Source organism: Podarcis melisellensis (genome assembly GCF_964234715.1).
Source record: "Podarcis melisellensis genome assembly, chromosome: Z".
In the NCBI taxonomy this organism is placed as follows: domain Eukaryota; kingdom Metazoa; phylum Chordata; class Lepidosauria; order Squamata; family Lacertidae; genus Podarcis; species Podarcis melisellensis.
In genome coordinates, this window is record NC_138547.1 from 46374952 (window position 1) to 46390595 (window position 15644).

At 47.7% G+C, this 15644-nt stretch overlaps 1 protein-coding gene across 8 annotated transcripts in view; it reads right to left on the reverse strand.

The window, feature by feature from the left end:
• The window catches only part of MED12 (mediator complex subunit 12), a 50200-nt gene extending 38991 nt beyond the window's left edge, over positions 1-11209 (reverse strand). For 4 of the 8 annotated variants that reach the window (XM_081897071.1, XM_081897067.1, XM_081897066.1 and 1 more), the window contains exons 1-10: positions 10900-11209; positions 8464-8568; positions 7492-7683; positions 6487-6646; positions 4887-5062; positions 4666-4776; positions 3584-3838; positions 2093-2269; positions 1773-1872; positions 1279-1415 (exon numbers count right to left, since the gene is read on the reverse strand). In XM_081897071.1, the coding sequence (XP_081753197.1) occupies positions 1279-1415; positions 1773-1872; positions 2093-2269; positions 3584-3838; positions 4666-4776; positions 4887-5062; positions 6487-6646; positions 7492-7683; positions 8464-8568; positions 10900-10998 (1512 nt within the window). In that variant the 5' untranslated portion in view covers positions 10999-11209. The remainder of the gene's footprint in view (positions 1-1278; positions 1416-1772; positions 1873-2092; positions 2270-3583; positions 3839-4665; positions 4777-4886; positions 5063-6486; positions 6647-7491; positions 7684-8463; positions 8569-10899) is intronic. The other 4 variants (XM_081897070.1, XM_081897069.1, XM_081897068.1 and 1 more) reach the window with 2 other exon arrangements.
• Positions 11210-15644: the final 4435 nt, after the last annotated feature.

Sequence of the window (15644 nt, forward strand, 5' to 3'; positions counted from 1 at the left end):
CCTGTCTCCTGAAGCAGGTGGCACACACTGCTCCTAAACCCCGGAGGTTACTGACAGCAGCCACTGACCGACCCCCTCCTACTTCTCCGCCTCTACAAATTTGCCTGATCCTCTTTTAAAGTCATCTAAGCCAGCTGCTGTCACCACATCTTGTGGCAGTGAGTTCCAGAGATGCAGAATACATTGTCTGGATAACTATTTTATTTTGTTTGTCCTGAATCTCCCAATATTCAGCATCACAAGGTGGTTCCGAGTTCTGGTATTATGGAAAAACAGAGGGAGGGGGCAGGAACGGACTTACTTCTACCCACATTCTCTGCACAGTGCATGGCTTTTGTCCTATGTGCTTTGACATTGTGAAGATGAAACAAGAGGTGGTGAACGCTATGGATTGAACTGGAATCGATGCAACAGACCACAGTCTCCACATGAAACCTGCTTCCAACATTCTCTGGCTGCATATACCATAGAACTATAGAACTCAACACAAATCTGGACAGTTGGAAGGCACCTTGTACACCTCCTTCCAGCAACTCCAGAGCCCAGCTGGTACCAAAGTTTTGCTCTGCTTTCTTTTGGACCACATCAGTGAGGCTGAGAGGGGGTGTCTTGTCATCTGGTCACCCAGGGCCTTCATTCATGCTGCCCTGGCTTAAGCACTGGGGAGGTCACTTGGGTGCTGCCAACACTGTGGTTTGACTTCACCCCTAGCACACTCCACTGTCTCCCAAGATAGATAGATGCCAACAACAACTATATGTACCCCTCAAAAAAGGGGGGGGAATCATGCAAACTGTACTTTACCCCTTACAGAGCTACAATTTTCAGCACCCTTAAAACAACAGTTCCAAGGATTCTTTTGGGGGGTGCCTTACGTGTACGGTGTGTACGCAGCCTCAGCCACACAGACAAAGGGCCAGGGCTCAGTGGCACAGCACTTGCTATGCATGCAGAATGTTCCAGGTTCAATCTCTGGCATCTCCAGGTAGGGCTAGGAATGTCCCCTTCCTGAAACCCTGGAAAGGCACTGCCTATCAGTGTGGATGTTACAGTGAGCTAGCTGGAACAATGGCTTAAGGAATGCTCTTATTCATATCAGCCCATAATCCAGAACCATGAGGACTGGAACCTTACTTTATTTTTAAGGGAAGGACCAAAGCTCAGTGCAGGACTCAGAAAACTGCTGGCAGCCAGTGTGGATGATGCTGAACTAGAGGGGTAAAGAGGATTTGACTCTGCAAAGGGCAGCTTCCTATTGCTTTGTGCAATAGTCCTCACCTCGTGGCTGTCTTTGCTCGGTCCTCCCCCAAATATCCTGTTGTACAAGGAATCCAAAGAGTTGCTGAAGTCTGATCTCTCGAAGCTGTGGCTATCTAGCACTTCCAAGGTGTGCAGCACACGGCTTATTGTGAAACCTGGAATGGAAGAGGAAAGCAGAAGAGATACAGAGGCCGTCCTGCGGCAGGTGGCAGACTCTCCTTCCTTGGGAGGTTTTCAAGCAGAGGTTGGGTGTGGCCATCTGTCATGCTCTAGCTGAGATCCCCTGCACTGCAGGGGGTTTGATGACCCTCAGGGGGGTTCCTTTTAACTCTACAATTCTAGAACTCCCCAAGTAGAAGAGAAACAGCCAGGCTGCCTGGAGAGTGAGAGGAAAGGCTCCTTAACAACCAGCAGAACAGATAAAAGCACACGTGCCAACACATCAGGGCGTGGGGGTGGGGACATGAAGAGCAAACCACACTTCACGTGGGCAAAGTTGCAGCATGGCCTACCTGCAGTGGCTTCTTGGCATTTGTCAAAGGACCAGCGCACCTCCACTGCCTGGCCCCGCTCCTTGATCTGCTGCTCGATCTCCCGGAGTCTCGCTCGGACCTGACAAGGAAGGCACGTTGGAGAGGATGTGGTGCAACCCCTAGAAGCACTAGAGGGGCTGCCACCATTTAGCCCCAAACACCCGAGAGGGGACCAAGCAGGGTGAGCCAGGGGTGACAGGGAAAGCCTGGCATGTCTCTCCTGCAGCTGGGCTACTGGCCCAGCAAGCTGTGGGAATCGAGACCGACCGAGATGAGGGGCTCCAGGCCCTGGTGCTCACCTGCTGCTCATTCCGGTCCCTGCTGCTCACCTGCTGCATAAAGCCAGCGCTGACCCCAGGCATGGGCAGGTTGGAGGGGGAGATGGGCAGGTGGTCAAGTGGGGAGCCAGTCTTTATTCGGCTGTCGGTTAGGGAGTAATGCCAGACGAGGGCACTGGGGCAACACAGGACAATGCTCTGAAGAAATACAGTAGAAAGAGGGACTGAGTTCCCTGGAAGGTCGGCAGGCTCCTCTTCCCTGTCCTCCTTCTATTCCATGCTTGCTATAAACATCCTGAAGCCTTTGGACCATTTCCCCTTTTGCCCAGTATTAAAAACTCTCCACAAAGCATCTGGTCCTCACAAACCTGCTGTAACCAGATCCAGGTACATGTTAACTAAAATCATTGCATGTTATTTCTGTTTGCCGTTGCCTTGACCTCTCTCCTCATCTCCCCTGCCGTCTCCTTGTCTTGAAATATAGGCCCCATCCAGCACCTCACATTTAAAGCAGTATTATACAGGCACAGCTTACTCCAAAGAATCCTAGGACCTGTAGTTTGCTAACAGAGTTCTTAGGAGACCCCTGCTCTCCTCACAGAGCTACTGTTCTCAAAGTGGTTCATACATCAATCCCTCTTCCCAGGGAAATCTAGGAATTGTAGCTCTGTGTGGGGAACAGGGGCTCCTAACAACTTTCAGCACCCTTCGCAAACTACATTTCCCAGGATTCTTTGGGTGGGAGGAAGCCATTACCTGTTTCAAGTGGTATGGCACTGATTTATACATATATAACACAGATGGAATTATATATTTCAAGCCTCCCAGAGTAAGGACTTGTCCTTGGTGAAGCATCACGCACACAAATCAGATGAGAATAAATTTGTTTTACATGTGCCCAGCTTGGTTGTCCCCACTTTGCCTAGTACTGCATTCCATCCCACTCAGGGTGACACAGCCTGGCACTGCTTATTCCTTATTTGCCATCCTGTTAAGGTCAGGAGCCTCCGACCAAGATGGTCAAATGCTGCCTTCCAAGCCTGCATATCTGGCCATGAGAATTCTCCTAAGATCGTTCCACTGATTCACACCCTCCTCCAATGTCCTTCCTGGCTAGAATGCATCTTTGGACTCTGGTCACGCCTCCTGCTTGCCTGAATGTAGGATGGAGAGAGGTGTGCAAGTATGTGCAGAAACTAAGCTACTGTACAAAGGTAAAGTTTACATTTATTTCTCCACCCACTTATGCTTTGGGCCTGCTCCTCTGGAAGGTTGCCCAGAAGGGAAGGGGTCCCTTCGGCTGAAAAGGGTTCTCTGACAATGTGCTAAAATGATCACAGCAGTAAAAGGGCAAATATCTGTAGGATTTCCCAAAGTCCCTTCTATGAACAATCCTATTCCACCAGTTGTCTAAACCCTCCTGGACATTAGATGTGCCCGCTTTCCCACCCCCACCCCCTTAAACCGTCCCATCACTCCATTGACCAGGCATCTGCCTCTACCCTGACTTGCCTGGAGGATGCAGCTTAGCCCATAAACCACAGGGCGGTGCTGTGGGCAATGCAGCAGGTCACCGAATGGACTGGGAGGGGGGTTCCCCGCAGCCGGCTGAGGGGTGGGTGTGGATGGAAGAGCAGGGGTGCTCTGCGCTGTGAGGTGGTGGGCAGGATGCCCACCAATGCTGTCCAGCAGTATGGCAAGGCGGCGGGTGCAGAAGTAGGCAAGACGCCTGGACAAGTAGGCTGACTGCACGAACTCACCGGAATACTGTTGCGGAGAAAGGAAGGAAGGAAAACTTGTTCATTGCCAGGATGGAGGACCTGCCCCTCTGCATGCAAAGCAGCTCCGGACAGGAAGAGCAACTTCAACCCTGGCCAGACTTTGAAGCCGAGGAGAAGGACCAAGGGGGAGAAGGAGCTTCCACCAGGTCACCACACTGCCAGATACCCTGAAGAAGCAATGGCCCCAGGACCAGGCATCCCCACACCAGCTGCCTGCATCCCTGGGCAGTTCTCTAACTCCCACCCGCTACTCATTATCTTTGCCAGGGACTACTGGAGTGATTGGGCACCCAGGAGCTCCAGAGTCACTGCCAAAGGGCCTGGCTGGCTACTCAGGAGCAGGGGAAAGTGCATGGAAGCCACATGCCTGGATCAGGGCCCGGTTAGAGCCTCCAGCTCCTACATAAGCTCCAAGTCGTAGCTGCTTCACTGATGAAGAAACAACTATCCTCCAGGCTCCAGTCTTCCTGACCTGGTATCAGTCAGTGCAAAAATCTTCCTTCACAACAAACATGCCATGGGCAGCCATACCAGCAGCCATTCTATCAAGGGAGAGGAAGAGATGGACTCATTCCCAAGGCATAATTGAGAGACCAGCTAGCATTTGAGGCCTCTTCCCCATCAGCTGTTTCCATTCAAGCTGGTTATTATAACAAATTTGTGGTTTTAAGAACTGGGGCCCAATACTATTTCCTTCCACTCTTCTCTCCTTGTCCCTTTTTCCTTTCATGCCATGTTTTTCAGACTCTTAAGTCTGCAGGCAGGGAGTGTCCTGCTTGTCATGGTTGTTGCAGAGGAAGGGGGTAAGCTGACCTGCAACAGAAGGGGAAGAAGCAGCTTCAGGAGTTCATCTTCGCCTGGTCGAATCTTCTCAAAACACTCAAGAACCCAGGTCAGGAACTCGTGTCTATCCAGCATCCCATCCTGGAAGCAAAAAATTAGACCTTTCCCTAGATGGGAGCCAGAGCGTTTGAACCTCTGACAAGAGAAATGACAAGTATAGTCAAAAGGAGCAGTTACACCCTTTCCCTCACCTGGAACATGAACATAGCTAACTTCTCATTGTAGTCCCACTGCTTCACAGAGTACTCCACTTCCTGGGGCATGAGGCTAGAGGGAGATGCACAGGCCTGTGCCAGCAGCTGCCGATGGAAGTCCGAAATCTTCTGCAGCTGCTCCCACAGAAACTTGGTGATGATCTGCGTCCACTCTGGAAGGAAAGAAAAGCTAATGGAGAGGTAGAAGGGGCTGGGCCTCAAGGGCTGCAAAGAAAAGCGCACTGACGAGGGAGAAGTAAGAAGGGAGTCGCGGGAAGCCAGGGCAAGCTGTGGACTCAAGAGGCTGAGCTGCAGCATCAGAAGCACAAGCTGGTCCTGCCCCAGGAACAGGAGAAATAAATGAGCAGACAAGTACCAAAGGTCAAGGACAAGGGTGGGGAGCCTGTGGCACTCCAGATGTTGTTGGACCATCAGCCCCGTCTAGAAAGGCCAGCCATCAAGATGAGGGGAGCTATGGTCCAACTACATGTGGAAGCCACAGGTCCCCCACCTCTGGTCTCAAAGCAAGGGTGGGGAGCCTTTTTCAGCCTGAGGACCACAACCTTCCCAGAGTCGCATGCCAGTGGTGGGCGAGGCCAGAGGCATAGGGGACGGAGCAACTAATGTCAACTTTGCCAATGTCCAGTAGGCTTGTTTCTACACACCCACTCCCATCTCTCTCTCTCTCTCTCTCTCTCTCTCTCTCTCTCTCTCTCTCTCTCCTCCATTCAGGCAAGAAAGAAGCAGTAACTTTCTCCATCCAGGCAAAGATGCTAGGTCTGCAAAGCAGGCTCAGTGAGGGCTGTGGCCTGGGGAAGGTTTCGGGGGCCATATAAAGAGGCCTTGGTGCCAGGAGCAGGTCAGCAATAACTCACACAAGTTCAGTGAACTCTTTATTCAAAGAAACAGGGTAGCTCAGGAGGCCAAGCCTAGTGGGCACAACAACCCTTCCTGGTAGAATTTGAACCTATGAGGCAGTTGTGAGGACTGAAGGTCCCTGCCTTCCTACAGTTCCCTAAGTCTCCTCCTCCCCCCCTGGTTCTTTCTCAAGCAATCTGAGACTCTGTTGTCTTGCCTGTCCTTACTTCACCCTCTTCATACCTCCTCTGGTTCTGGGAAACAAGGGGCAGGGAAGAGCTGGTTGCAGCAGGAGTGAGAGACACCTGTGACTCTTCACCAGCCTGACTCATCTCTGCCTCTTGGCTCCAATCCACTCCAGTTTCCTCTTCTGCCTCTGATTCTGGACTTATCTCTGCCACAGCCTCTTCCTGCTCACTAAACCCTGTTACCTCTTATGCTTCCAACACCTCTTATCCCTCTGACCACTCATCATTGTACCACCACCAATCTCCTGACTCTGAGCCTTCTTGTCTGAGGGGTTCCCTTGGGGGTTCCCTAGCTGATGCCTTCCACCGCTCCTCTGCATCCATCCCATCCATAATACCCAGGAACCACATTTGGCCCATGCATGGTCTTGAAGAATAATGACACGCAACAGCTGGAAGAAGAAGAAATCTCTAAGAAACCCAAGCCTGTCTAGTCCCACACTGCTGTATGGGTCTAGATGGCATTTGCAATGGGAAGAAGCAGTCCTTACCACTGAATGGATCGATGACATGCCGTTTCTTCACTTTAGTTTCTGTGATGGCTGCATAATAGGCACAGGTCATTTTGATCAGCCAGGCTGCCCTCATCACAGGCACGGTGTACTTTGCTAGGTAACCAAAGACCTCCTCTTTCTTACTGAAGATGGGCACCTGACAGAGGGAGGGTGGAGGGTGAGAGCTGTAATTGGAGAGGGGCTGTCCAGCAACAACAACTGCTGGAGCTGAAGGCAGCTTGCTGGTGGATGCAAAACAAACAGTGCTCCTGTTCTGCCCCAGCTTTGAAAGAAGTTAAAGGTGCTTAAAGTCATGGCTTCCCCCAAAGAATACTAGGAAGTGTAGCTTGTTAAGGAGTCTGAGAGTCGTGAGGAGACTCCTATCCCCTTCACAGAACTACAGCTCCCAGATATGCCTGGGAAGAGATTGATTGTTGAACCACTGTGAGAACTGTAGATCTAATAGCGGGGAATAGGGATCTCCTCATCTGCAGTACCCTTAACAAACTACGTTCCCCATGATTCTTTGGGGGAAGCCATGACTGTTTAAACTGATACTGCTTTTTATGTATTGTGTAGATGAGGTCTTTCCTTATAAGGAGAAGAAGGCCATATTTGGAAAGTCAACATATGACCTGGTGCCACAGTTTCTGCCACAGCCATGGAAATCCCTCCCCAAAAGTTCACCAGCCCTTTCTCTACCAAATTCCATGCCTATCAACTCTTCTGAATCACTCTTGCATCTCCAAACTGTCCCAAATAGTTCCTCTTTATCCTCTTCCCATTCAGCCCCTGAACCCAAGTCTGCTCTTCTTTTCTTTTCTAGCCACTATTCTCAGAGACATCTCTCCTCCCGCCCCAGAAAGGGTCTATCCTAGAATCACAGCAAGGAGGAGGTCATTTAGCTTCTGGGTCACAGTTCAGCCGTCCCTACACTACAACTCCCCCCTCCCCTTCTTCCTAGCAGCCTAAGCTAAAAGAAAAAAGGGGAGGGGGAAGTACCTTTTTAGCCAGGTGAGTGAGGGGCTTGGTCCCAGCCAGATCGTTGAACCAGTTGTTAATAGCACTCTGGGAGCGGGCTGTCACCAGCCAAAAGTTATCCTTCTGGTTCACCTGGGGTTTTCGGCGGCCTGTGTCAGGCAGAGTGTTGCAGCGCAGCTTCTCAGCAATGATGCTGCTAAAGTTTGAACTGATCTGGAAAATGGAAAAGAACGAGGTGGTGGAGCTCCCAAAGAGACCCTGCTGCCCACACTCTGCAAAGACTCACTAGCCACAGCACATTCAGCGTTAATCGTCAGCCACATACTGTCTTCATCTCAGCTATGAAAGCTTCGTGTAGCGGATCCAAGACACACTCTCTCTTTCTCTCTCTCTCTCACACACATGAACACACAAGGGAAAGATAGCAGAACCATGCTCCCAGACCAAAGGCACTTTCCACCTGTATTGAGAAACTGGTAGGTTACAGGATGCAGACCAAGGTGAGTTTGCAGGGTGTCAAAGCTTGAACGTCACACCTTGTGACCCAGCACAAAGCTTTCATGCACACTCTCACAACAGCTCTCCCGTTTCCGCTGCCAATGACCCACCCCTCTGCAATCAGAACACTGGATCCAAAATCAGGAGAAGCAGGGGATAGCAAGTACACATGTCATCTGACAGGAACACCCAGTAAATAATAATAATTTAGTAACGTTAAACTGATTTCTGTTTTTCAATGTTTTCAATTTTCTTTAGTGTAAATCGCCTTGAGACAGTTCTTTAGAAGGCAAATTAACAAATTGGGGTGATGGTTATATCCCTAGAGCCCCAGGTAGCTGGTGGATAGCACTGAAGCAAAAGAGTACAATGATCGTGGCTCCAAAAAGCCAGTCGAACACCGAAGCTGAAACACTGATGCTGTTCCACAGGACCCAGCCACAATCACTTAGGAGGCTGCAGCAGGTGCACCTTCAGAACGGTCAAGCCTCTCACCTTGGAAGGATTGAAGTTGACATTTTTGGCAGTGCCATGCTCATCCCCAGAGACAGCCGGCTGGTTGTTGAAACCCTGCTTCACATTGAGAGCTGTCAGCTCATCCTGCAGAAGAAAGGGGGGGGAGCATCTAAGACCAGGTGATTTGGCAGAATCAATAAGGAACAGTTCTTGTAATCACATATGCAGTGGTGGTCAGTGCCCATTGGGACTGGTAGGGCAGAAGGCATGGAGAGCAACAGCAGGCAGAGCCAGAGCCAGAGCCAGGCATAGCCAGAATCAAATGCAGGCAGACTGTAAGTAAGTTGACTGGTTGTGAGAGAGGCAGAAAGATGGGGAGTGGCTTGAGGTAAGCTGAGGGCCAGTCTCCACTGCTCTGCTTAAGAAATTATATTAGCAATTATTTTTGTATGATCCAGCAATGAAGTCCTTGCGATTGCATTTGAAAACATTAGGAACTACATTTCCAGCAGGATAGTCATGATGTCATTTATCTGGGAAATGGTATTCTGTTTTTCAAAAGCAATGTCTTTCTAAGAAGTCTCACAAAAATAAGATCGTAAAACCAGTATCATTAATATCAAATCAATAAAATCCAGAATTAATAAACTTTCTTTTAAAAAAATCAGAACCTAAAAGAGCATATCTAAATCACTGCAGCAACCAGCATAATGTCACAAAATCCCAGCACACTAAATAAATTTGAAACAAGAGTTAAGAATAAATGAGGCATCAAATTCTCCTAGTCAAAGGCTGATTGAAGCAAAAATGTCTGTACTGCCTGCCTAGAAAGCAGACATGGAAAGGGCCCAAACATATATCTCTAGGCAGGAAGGTCCATATATTCTGTGCTACAAATCATACTCCCGACAACATGGCATCTATCCAATGAAACTTCATGATACTGAAAGTGTAATAGGTCTATATGAGGCTATTAGCTATGAACATAAAAGCTCTGCTGGCTCAAGCTACTTGCTTATCTAATCATTAGAATGTAGGGAGGTTCTTTCTATACCACATCAAACCATGGGTCCATGCAGCTGAGGACGCTTATCTACACCAGTGTTTCTTAAACATTCTCCCAGCATGGAACACTTGAAAATTGTTGACGGCCTTGGCTGCCCACCTAATGCTTTTTCGGTCTGCTGTAGCAAGCGTAATGAACTGTGCTAGTAGCTGCCCGCTTCTTAGCTGTATTCTTTATCACTTCTTTTATTTCTTATATTGTATTACAACCTGCATCCCACAAAATTCAAATTGCAAACATAACAAAATGGAATGAAAGAAATAAAAGAAGTGATAAAGAATACAATTAAATATCAATGTTTAACGAGGACATGCCAAGGGGTACCTGAATGAAGCTTGTGGGACACAGCAGTGGTGTAGCGTGGGTTGTCAGCACCCGGGGCAAGGCAAGTAATTTGCACCCCCTAACCCGTGGATTTGCGCCCCCTAACCCTAAGCCCAGATGTTGCGCCCGGTGCGGCGGGCCCCCCCTGCACCCCCCACGCTACGCCACTGGGACACAGTGGCCCTGGTCTACACTGACTGGAAGTTTCAGAAGAACTCCTGGGTTTCAGAAGCAGGAATCTTTCCCAGCCCTTCCTGTAAATTGAACCTGGGGCTGTCTAAGCAAATGCTCTATCACAGCCCCCTGCCATCCTCCTCTCAAAGCACCCACAACCAAATGTTTATGGAAAGCCTTAAAGCTGGACCCGGCTGTAGCACTGCCCTAAACCCACTTGTGACCCCCAGCAACTGGTTCCCGGAGGCATGCCACCCTCCAACAGGTGCTACTTTCTAAGAATGGGGAGCTTCCATGTCCGAGCCTCTATTGGGGGGGGGGGGGGAGAGCTGAAGGAAGAGAGAGGCTGCACAAAGCACCCTCCTTGTGAGCTGCCAGGGGAAGGGGGGGCGGCGAGCAGCTGGGGGAAAGCACGCACCTGCCTGGCATGCAGTCACAGGTTGCCGCTGGGCCAGAAGCTGTGTCCCACCAACACCCCAGCGCTAAACACACCAAGCACAGCACACTTTCCCTCTGCCTGCTGCTGAGCTCACTCGGCACCCGGCGTGAGACTCATACTCCCAGGGCCATGGTCTCGAGCCCCACACAGGGCGGAAAAAACATCCCTGCCTTGGAGGACCCCTTCCAGCCCTACGATTATGTGACGGGGGCGCGGGGAGGAAAACGCCGGCTTCCTTATAAATCTGGCATGGGGCGGGGGGCAGGCAATGCGAACACAAGGGCCCTTACTCGGCAGGGGGCGGTTTGGATCTCAGGTTAGGGGGGGTGTCTAATTCCCCGCAGGTGGGTGTGGGGCGAGAGGGAGCTTCCCCCCCCAACTGGCCCGCAGAGGACATCCTCCCTCCTCCGACCCACAGGGGTTGTGCTGCTGACCCACCGCCGCCCCCCCGCCGCCGCCCCCCTCTCCCCACCTCCTTCTGCTTGGGGTCCTGCGGGTACACGTCGGGAGGCCCCAGACGCGGCCGCTTGAGGGGCCGGTGCTCGTAGCTGAGGATCCCGAAAGCCGCCATGGCGAGGGCCGCGGGGGGGCAGCCGGAGCAGCGGGCGGTGGGGGCAGCGAAGCCCAGCCGGGCCCGCCGAGGGGGGCAGACGCTGGCCCCCGCGACAACAAGGGGCCGGCGGAACTAGCCGAGCAGGTCTCGACAGCTGCCGGAAAAGCCCGAGCCCAGCAGGGCTGCCGAGGCGCGGGGATTGTGGGGCTGGTCGGACGAAGTCTTCCGAGGGAAGGAGGCGGAAAGCAACGAGCGGGGCCGGAACGAGGGAGGGCCGGAACCAAAAGGCGGGGGCTGCGGTTGCCAGTGGGGGAGGGGAGAGCAGGCCGGTTGCGCAGGCGCAGAACTTTCCGAGCAAAAGAGGCCGAAAGCGACGGGGCGGGGCCGGAACGAAGGAGGGCCGGAACCATTGGGCAGTGGCTGAGGTTGCTTGCGGGATGGCGGCGGGGAGGGATGGGGGAAGAGAAGGGAAGCGGAACATCGCGCGGCCACGCGAGGGGACGGTGACGTCAGCGGCCGGAATGAGCCGGGGGGGGTGTGTTGAGCGCAACGTTATTTTTCCCCTCTCGCCCTCTCTGGAGGCTACGGAAATTGTCGAGCGAGGACGGAGAATGCCGAGGGAGCGGAGGGATGCTAAGGAGGCGTTTGCCCCCTGCTGGCTGACTTTGGTCGTTGCAGCAAAACTTGATGGGTCGCGGAAGAGGAGGACCAAATCATTTAAAGTCATTTTAAAAAAAAGTTCATGAATGTAAATTCTGATCAATACAGCATCCTTTTTTTAAAAAAGTCACCGAAAATGTTAAATAAAATATAAAAAATAAATCATAGAATGCGTATTCTTTTCCACAACAAGATAGGCGTTATTATACTGAAATAAAAAATTTAAGGTCTTTTATATATAAATGTTCAAAAATGTACCAACCAAGCATGTACATAGATATGTGGACCACATGTCTGGAGCAGCACAGGGGGACCATTTTGACTCCCAAGCTGATGAAATGTTTTCTCTGCAAGGAGGGAGGGGGCGAGGGAACCTTCCCCTTGTCTCAGGAATTGGGTAATCACCATCTCAAAGGAATGGCCAGACTTCCAGGAAAGGCAATCAGATAAGGCATTATCAGATAACCTGGCAGACAGGAAAAACAACAACATTCGAATTTCTGTTGTAGACCACCTTTTCTGTGGTGTAGGTTTGATGTTTGTGGGGGGTGGTCTTGGGTTACACCCCTTCTGTGATGTATGTATGATGTATGGAGGGGAGGTCTTGAACTCCAGGGCAGGAAATTTAAAATGTCAATTTTTAAAAAATTTTTAAATATATTTTATTAAATTTTGACATAAGTATATTTCACAAACGTACAAAAGACAAAATGAAAAAGAAAAAACAGAGAAAAAGATAAAAAGAGGGAAAAAAAGAAAAACACGAAAAACATACAACTTTAAATGACATTGATCGACTTCCCCTTATCTCGATTTCGGAAAATATTACCTTGTGTATCTATCTGCTGTGTCTATTCCTTAATAAAACTTTTTACGTAGTAAGCGTTATCTCATGCCTACTGTGATTTCTGTAAGTACATATATGTTTCTGATCAACATTTTGATTTTCCCTTTATCTCTATTTCCATATATATCCTAAATTTATCCCATTCATTATTAAATTTTGCACTTCTTTGATTTCTTATTTTCTGTGTCAATTTAGCCAACTCCAAATAATCGGATAATTTAAGTTGCCACTCCTTTAGTGTTGGGATTTTTGGTGTTTTCCAGTACTGTGCTATGAGGGTTCTGGCGGCCGCCATTGCATATTGAAAAAAGGTTCTATCTTCTTCTTTGATATCCTTACCAATTATCCCCAGCAGGAAGGCTTTGGGTTTTTTAACAAACGTATATTTGAGAATTTTTAAAAATTCATTATAGATGGATTCCCAAAATTTTTTGAGAATCTCGCACGTCCACCACGTATGGATGAAATCGCCCTCCTTGCTCTTACATTTCCACCACAATTTATCGCCTGTTCTATACATTTTATGTAGTTTTACCGGCGTTATGTACCATCTGTACATCATCTTATATATGTTTTCCTTTAGTGTCGTGCATGCTGAGAAATTCATATCTTTACACCACAATGCCTTCCATTTGTCAAACTCTATGTTGTACCCTAGGTCTACCGCCCACTTCACCATCACATCCTTTACTTCCTCGTCCTTGGTGTCCCACTCAAGCAACTGGTTGTACATTTTTGATAATAATTTTGTTTTACTTTCTATTATTTCAATCTGAAATCTAGATTTCTTGTCATTTATTCCGATCTTATTATCTTCTCTCCACATTGAATTAATTTGATGGTATTGAATCCAGCCAGTCAGCTTGCTTTTTATTTCTTCGTAAGGTCTAATCCTCCACCCGGATTCTGTTTTGGTTAGTAAATCTTCATATGTCCATCTTTCCCCCTCAATGTTTGATCTTTTAATTGTTAAAATGTCTATTGGTGATAACCACCAGGGCGTTTTCTGCTCCAACAATTTTTTGTTCCTTTCCCACACTTCCAGCAGTGGCCCTCTGAAAATGTGGTTAGAAAAACCTTTATGAACCCTTCCTTTGTCTCGCCATAAATAGGCATGCCAACCGAATCTTAGATTAAACCCCTCTAGATCTAACAAATTTTTGTTTTTGATGACAATCCAGTCTTTTACCCAACAGAGGCATGCAGCTTCATAATATAACCTCAAATTTGGGACCGCGAGACCACCCCTATCTCTTTGGTCTGTGAGCAGTTTAAATCTAATTCTTGGTCTCTTTCCCTGCCAAATGAATTTGGAAAGTAATCTCTGCCATTCTTTGAATATTGAGGTTCCTCTAATTATCGGTATATTCTGAAATAGGAAGAGTAATTTAGGTAGTAAGCTCATTTTAATCGCCGCCATTCTCCCCAACCATGAGAGATGTATTCTGTTCCATGTATCCAAGTCCTTCATTATTTCTTTCCATGTTTTCTTATAGTTATTTTCAATCAGATTTATATTTTTCATAGTTAACCAGATTCCAAGGTATTTTACTTTTTTAGTTATTTTAATTCCAGTTTGACTTTCAAGATCGTCTTTGGTTTCTTCTTCCATATTTTTGGTCATTATTTTGGTTTTTGCTCTGTTCAATTTAAATCCGGATAATTTTCCAAATTCCTCTAGTAGCTTTAACACTTTGCCGACGCTCTCTTTTGGTTCTTCCAATGACAGCATAAGATCGTCTGCATATGTTTTCAGTTTATATTCTTTCGCTCCTATTTTTATGCCACGGATCTCGGGTTTTTCTTATCTTGTTTGTGATTATCTCTAAAACCATGATAAACAACAACGGTGACAGAGGGCACCCCTGTCGAGTGCCTTTTGCTATTTCAAACTGTTCTGTCAAGGTATTGTTAATAATTAATCTAGCTCTTTGTTGTGTGTAGATTGCTCTAACTCCTTCCAGGAATGTGCCATCTATCCCTGATCTTTCCAGGCACTTTATCAGAAAACCCCAGGAGACATTGTCGAAAGCCTTCTCGGCATCGACGAACATTAAAGCCGCGGGAATTTCATTATGACATTCTAAATATTCGATAATGTCTATCGTATGTCTAATGTTATCTTTTATTTGTCTATTGGGAAGGAAACCGGCCTGGTCAATATGAATGAGATTAGTTAAACACTTTTTAAGTCTGTGTGCCATTATATCTGCAAATATCTTGTAGTCATTATTCAATAATGAAATCAGTCTGTAATTCTTAATGTTAAGTTTGTCTGAGTCTGGTTTCGGGATCAGCGTGATATAGGCTTCTTTCCAGGATGCTGGCATTTTTCCTCCTCTTAGTATCTCGATTACGTCACGTAGTACTGGTGTTATGTATTCCTCTAGGACCTTGTAATACTTGGTGGATAACCCATCTGGGCCTGGGGCTTTCCCCAGTTTCATCCTTTTGATTGCCTCCCAGATCTCCTCTATTTTTATGGGTTTATTTAAGGCGGTTCTTTCCTCTTCTGATATACTTTTGGGGCTATTTTCTTCTAGGTATTTTGCGATGCCCATTAAATCTTCTTCTTCTCTTTTATATAGGTTCTCATAGAATTTAAGGAAGTTCTTTTTTATTTCGTTAGGGTCTTCCAGGACTTGTTCTTCAACTTTTATTTTATTGATGGTACTAAGTTTTCTTCTTTTTCTCAGTTGCCACGCCAGAAACTTTCCAATTTTATTTGCCGATTCGAAGGACCTTTGTTTCATTAACTTTATTCCCCATTCCACCTCTTGGCTTATTAATATCGAATATTCTGTTTGGAGCATTTTATATTGTTGCTTATGGCCATCGTCGTTTGGATTTTTTATCATATTTTTTTCACAATCTTTCAATTGATGGATTAACTCTTCTTTCTTTTTTTCTTTGGCCTTTTTTCTTTGGGTATTTTGTTGTATCAGGAGGCCTCTTAACACAGCCTTGCTAGCATCCCATACTGTGTCTATACCTGTTCCTTTATTGATGTTTAAGTCAAAATAGTCTTTTATGGTAGTTTTAGCTTTTTCAATCACTTCTTCTTTTTCAAGTAGGTAGTCATTCATTCTCCATCTGTATAGACATTTAAAATGTCTATATAAGGGCGGGCACACCTTTGTTCGGGGTCTTCTTCCTT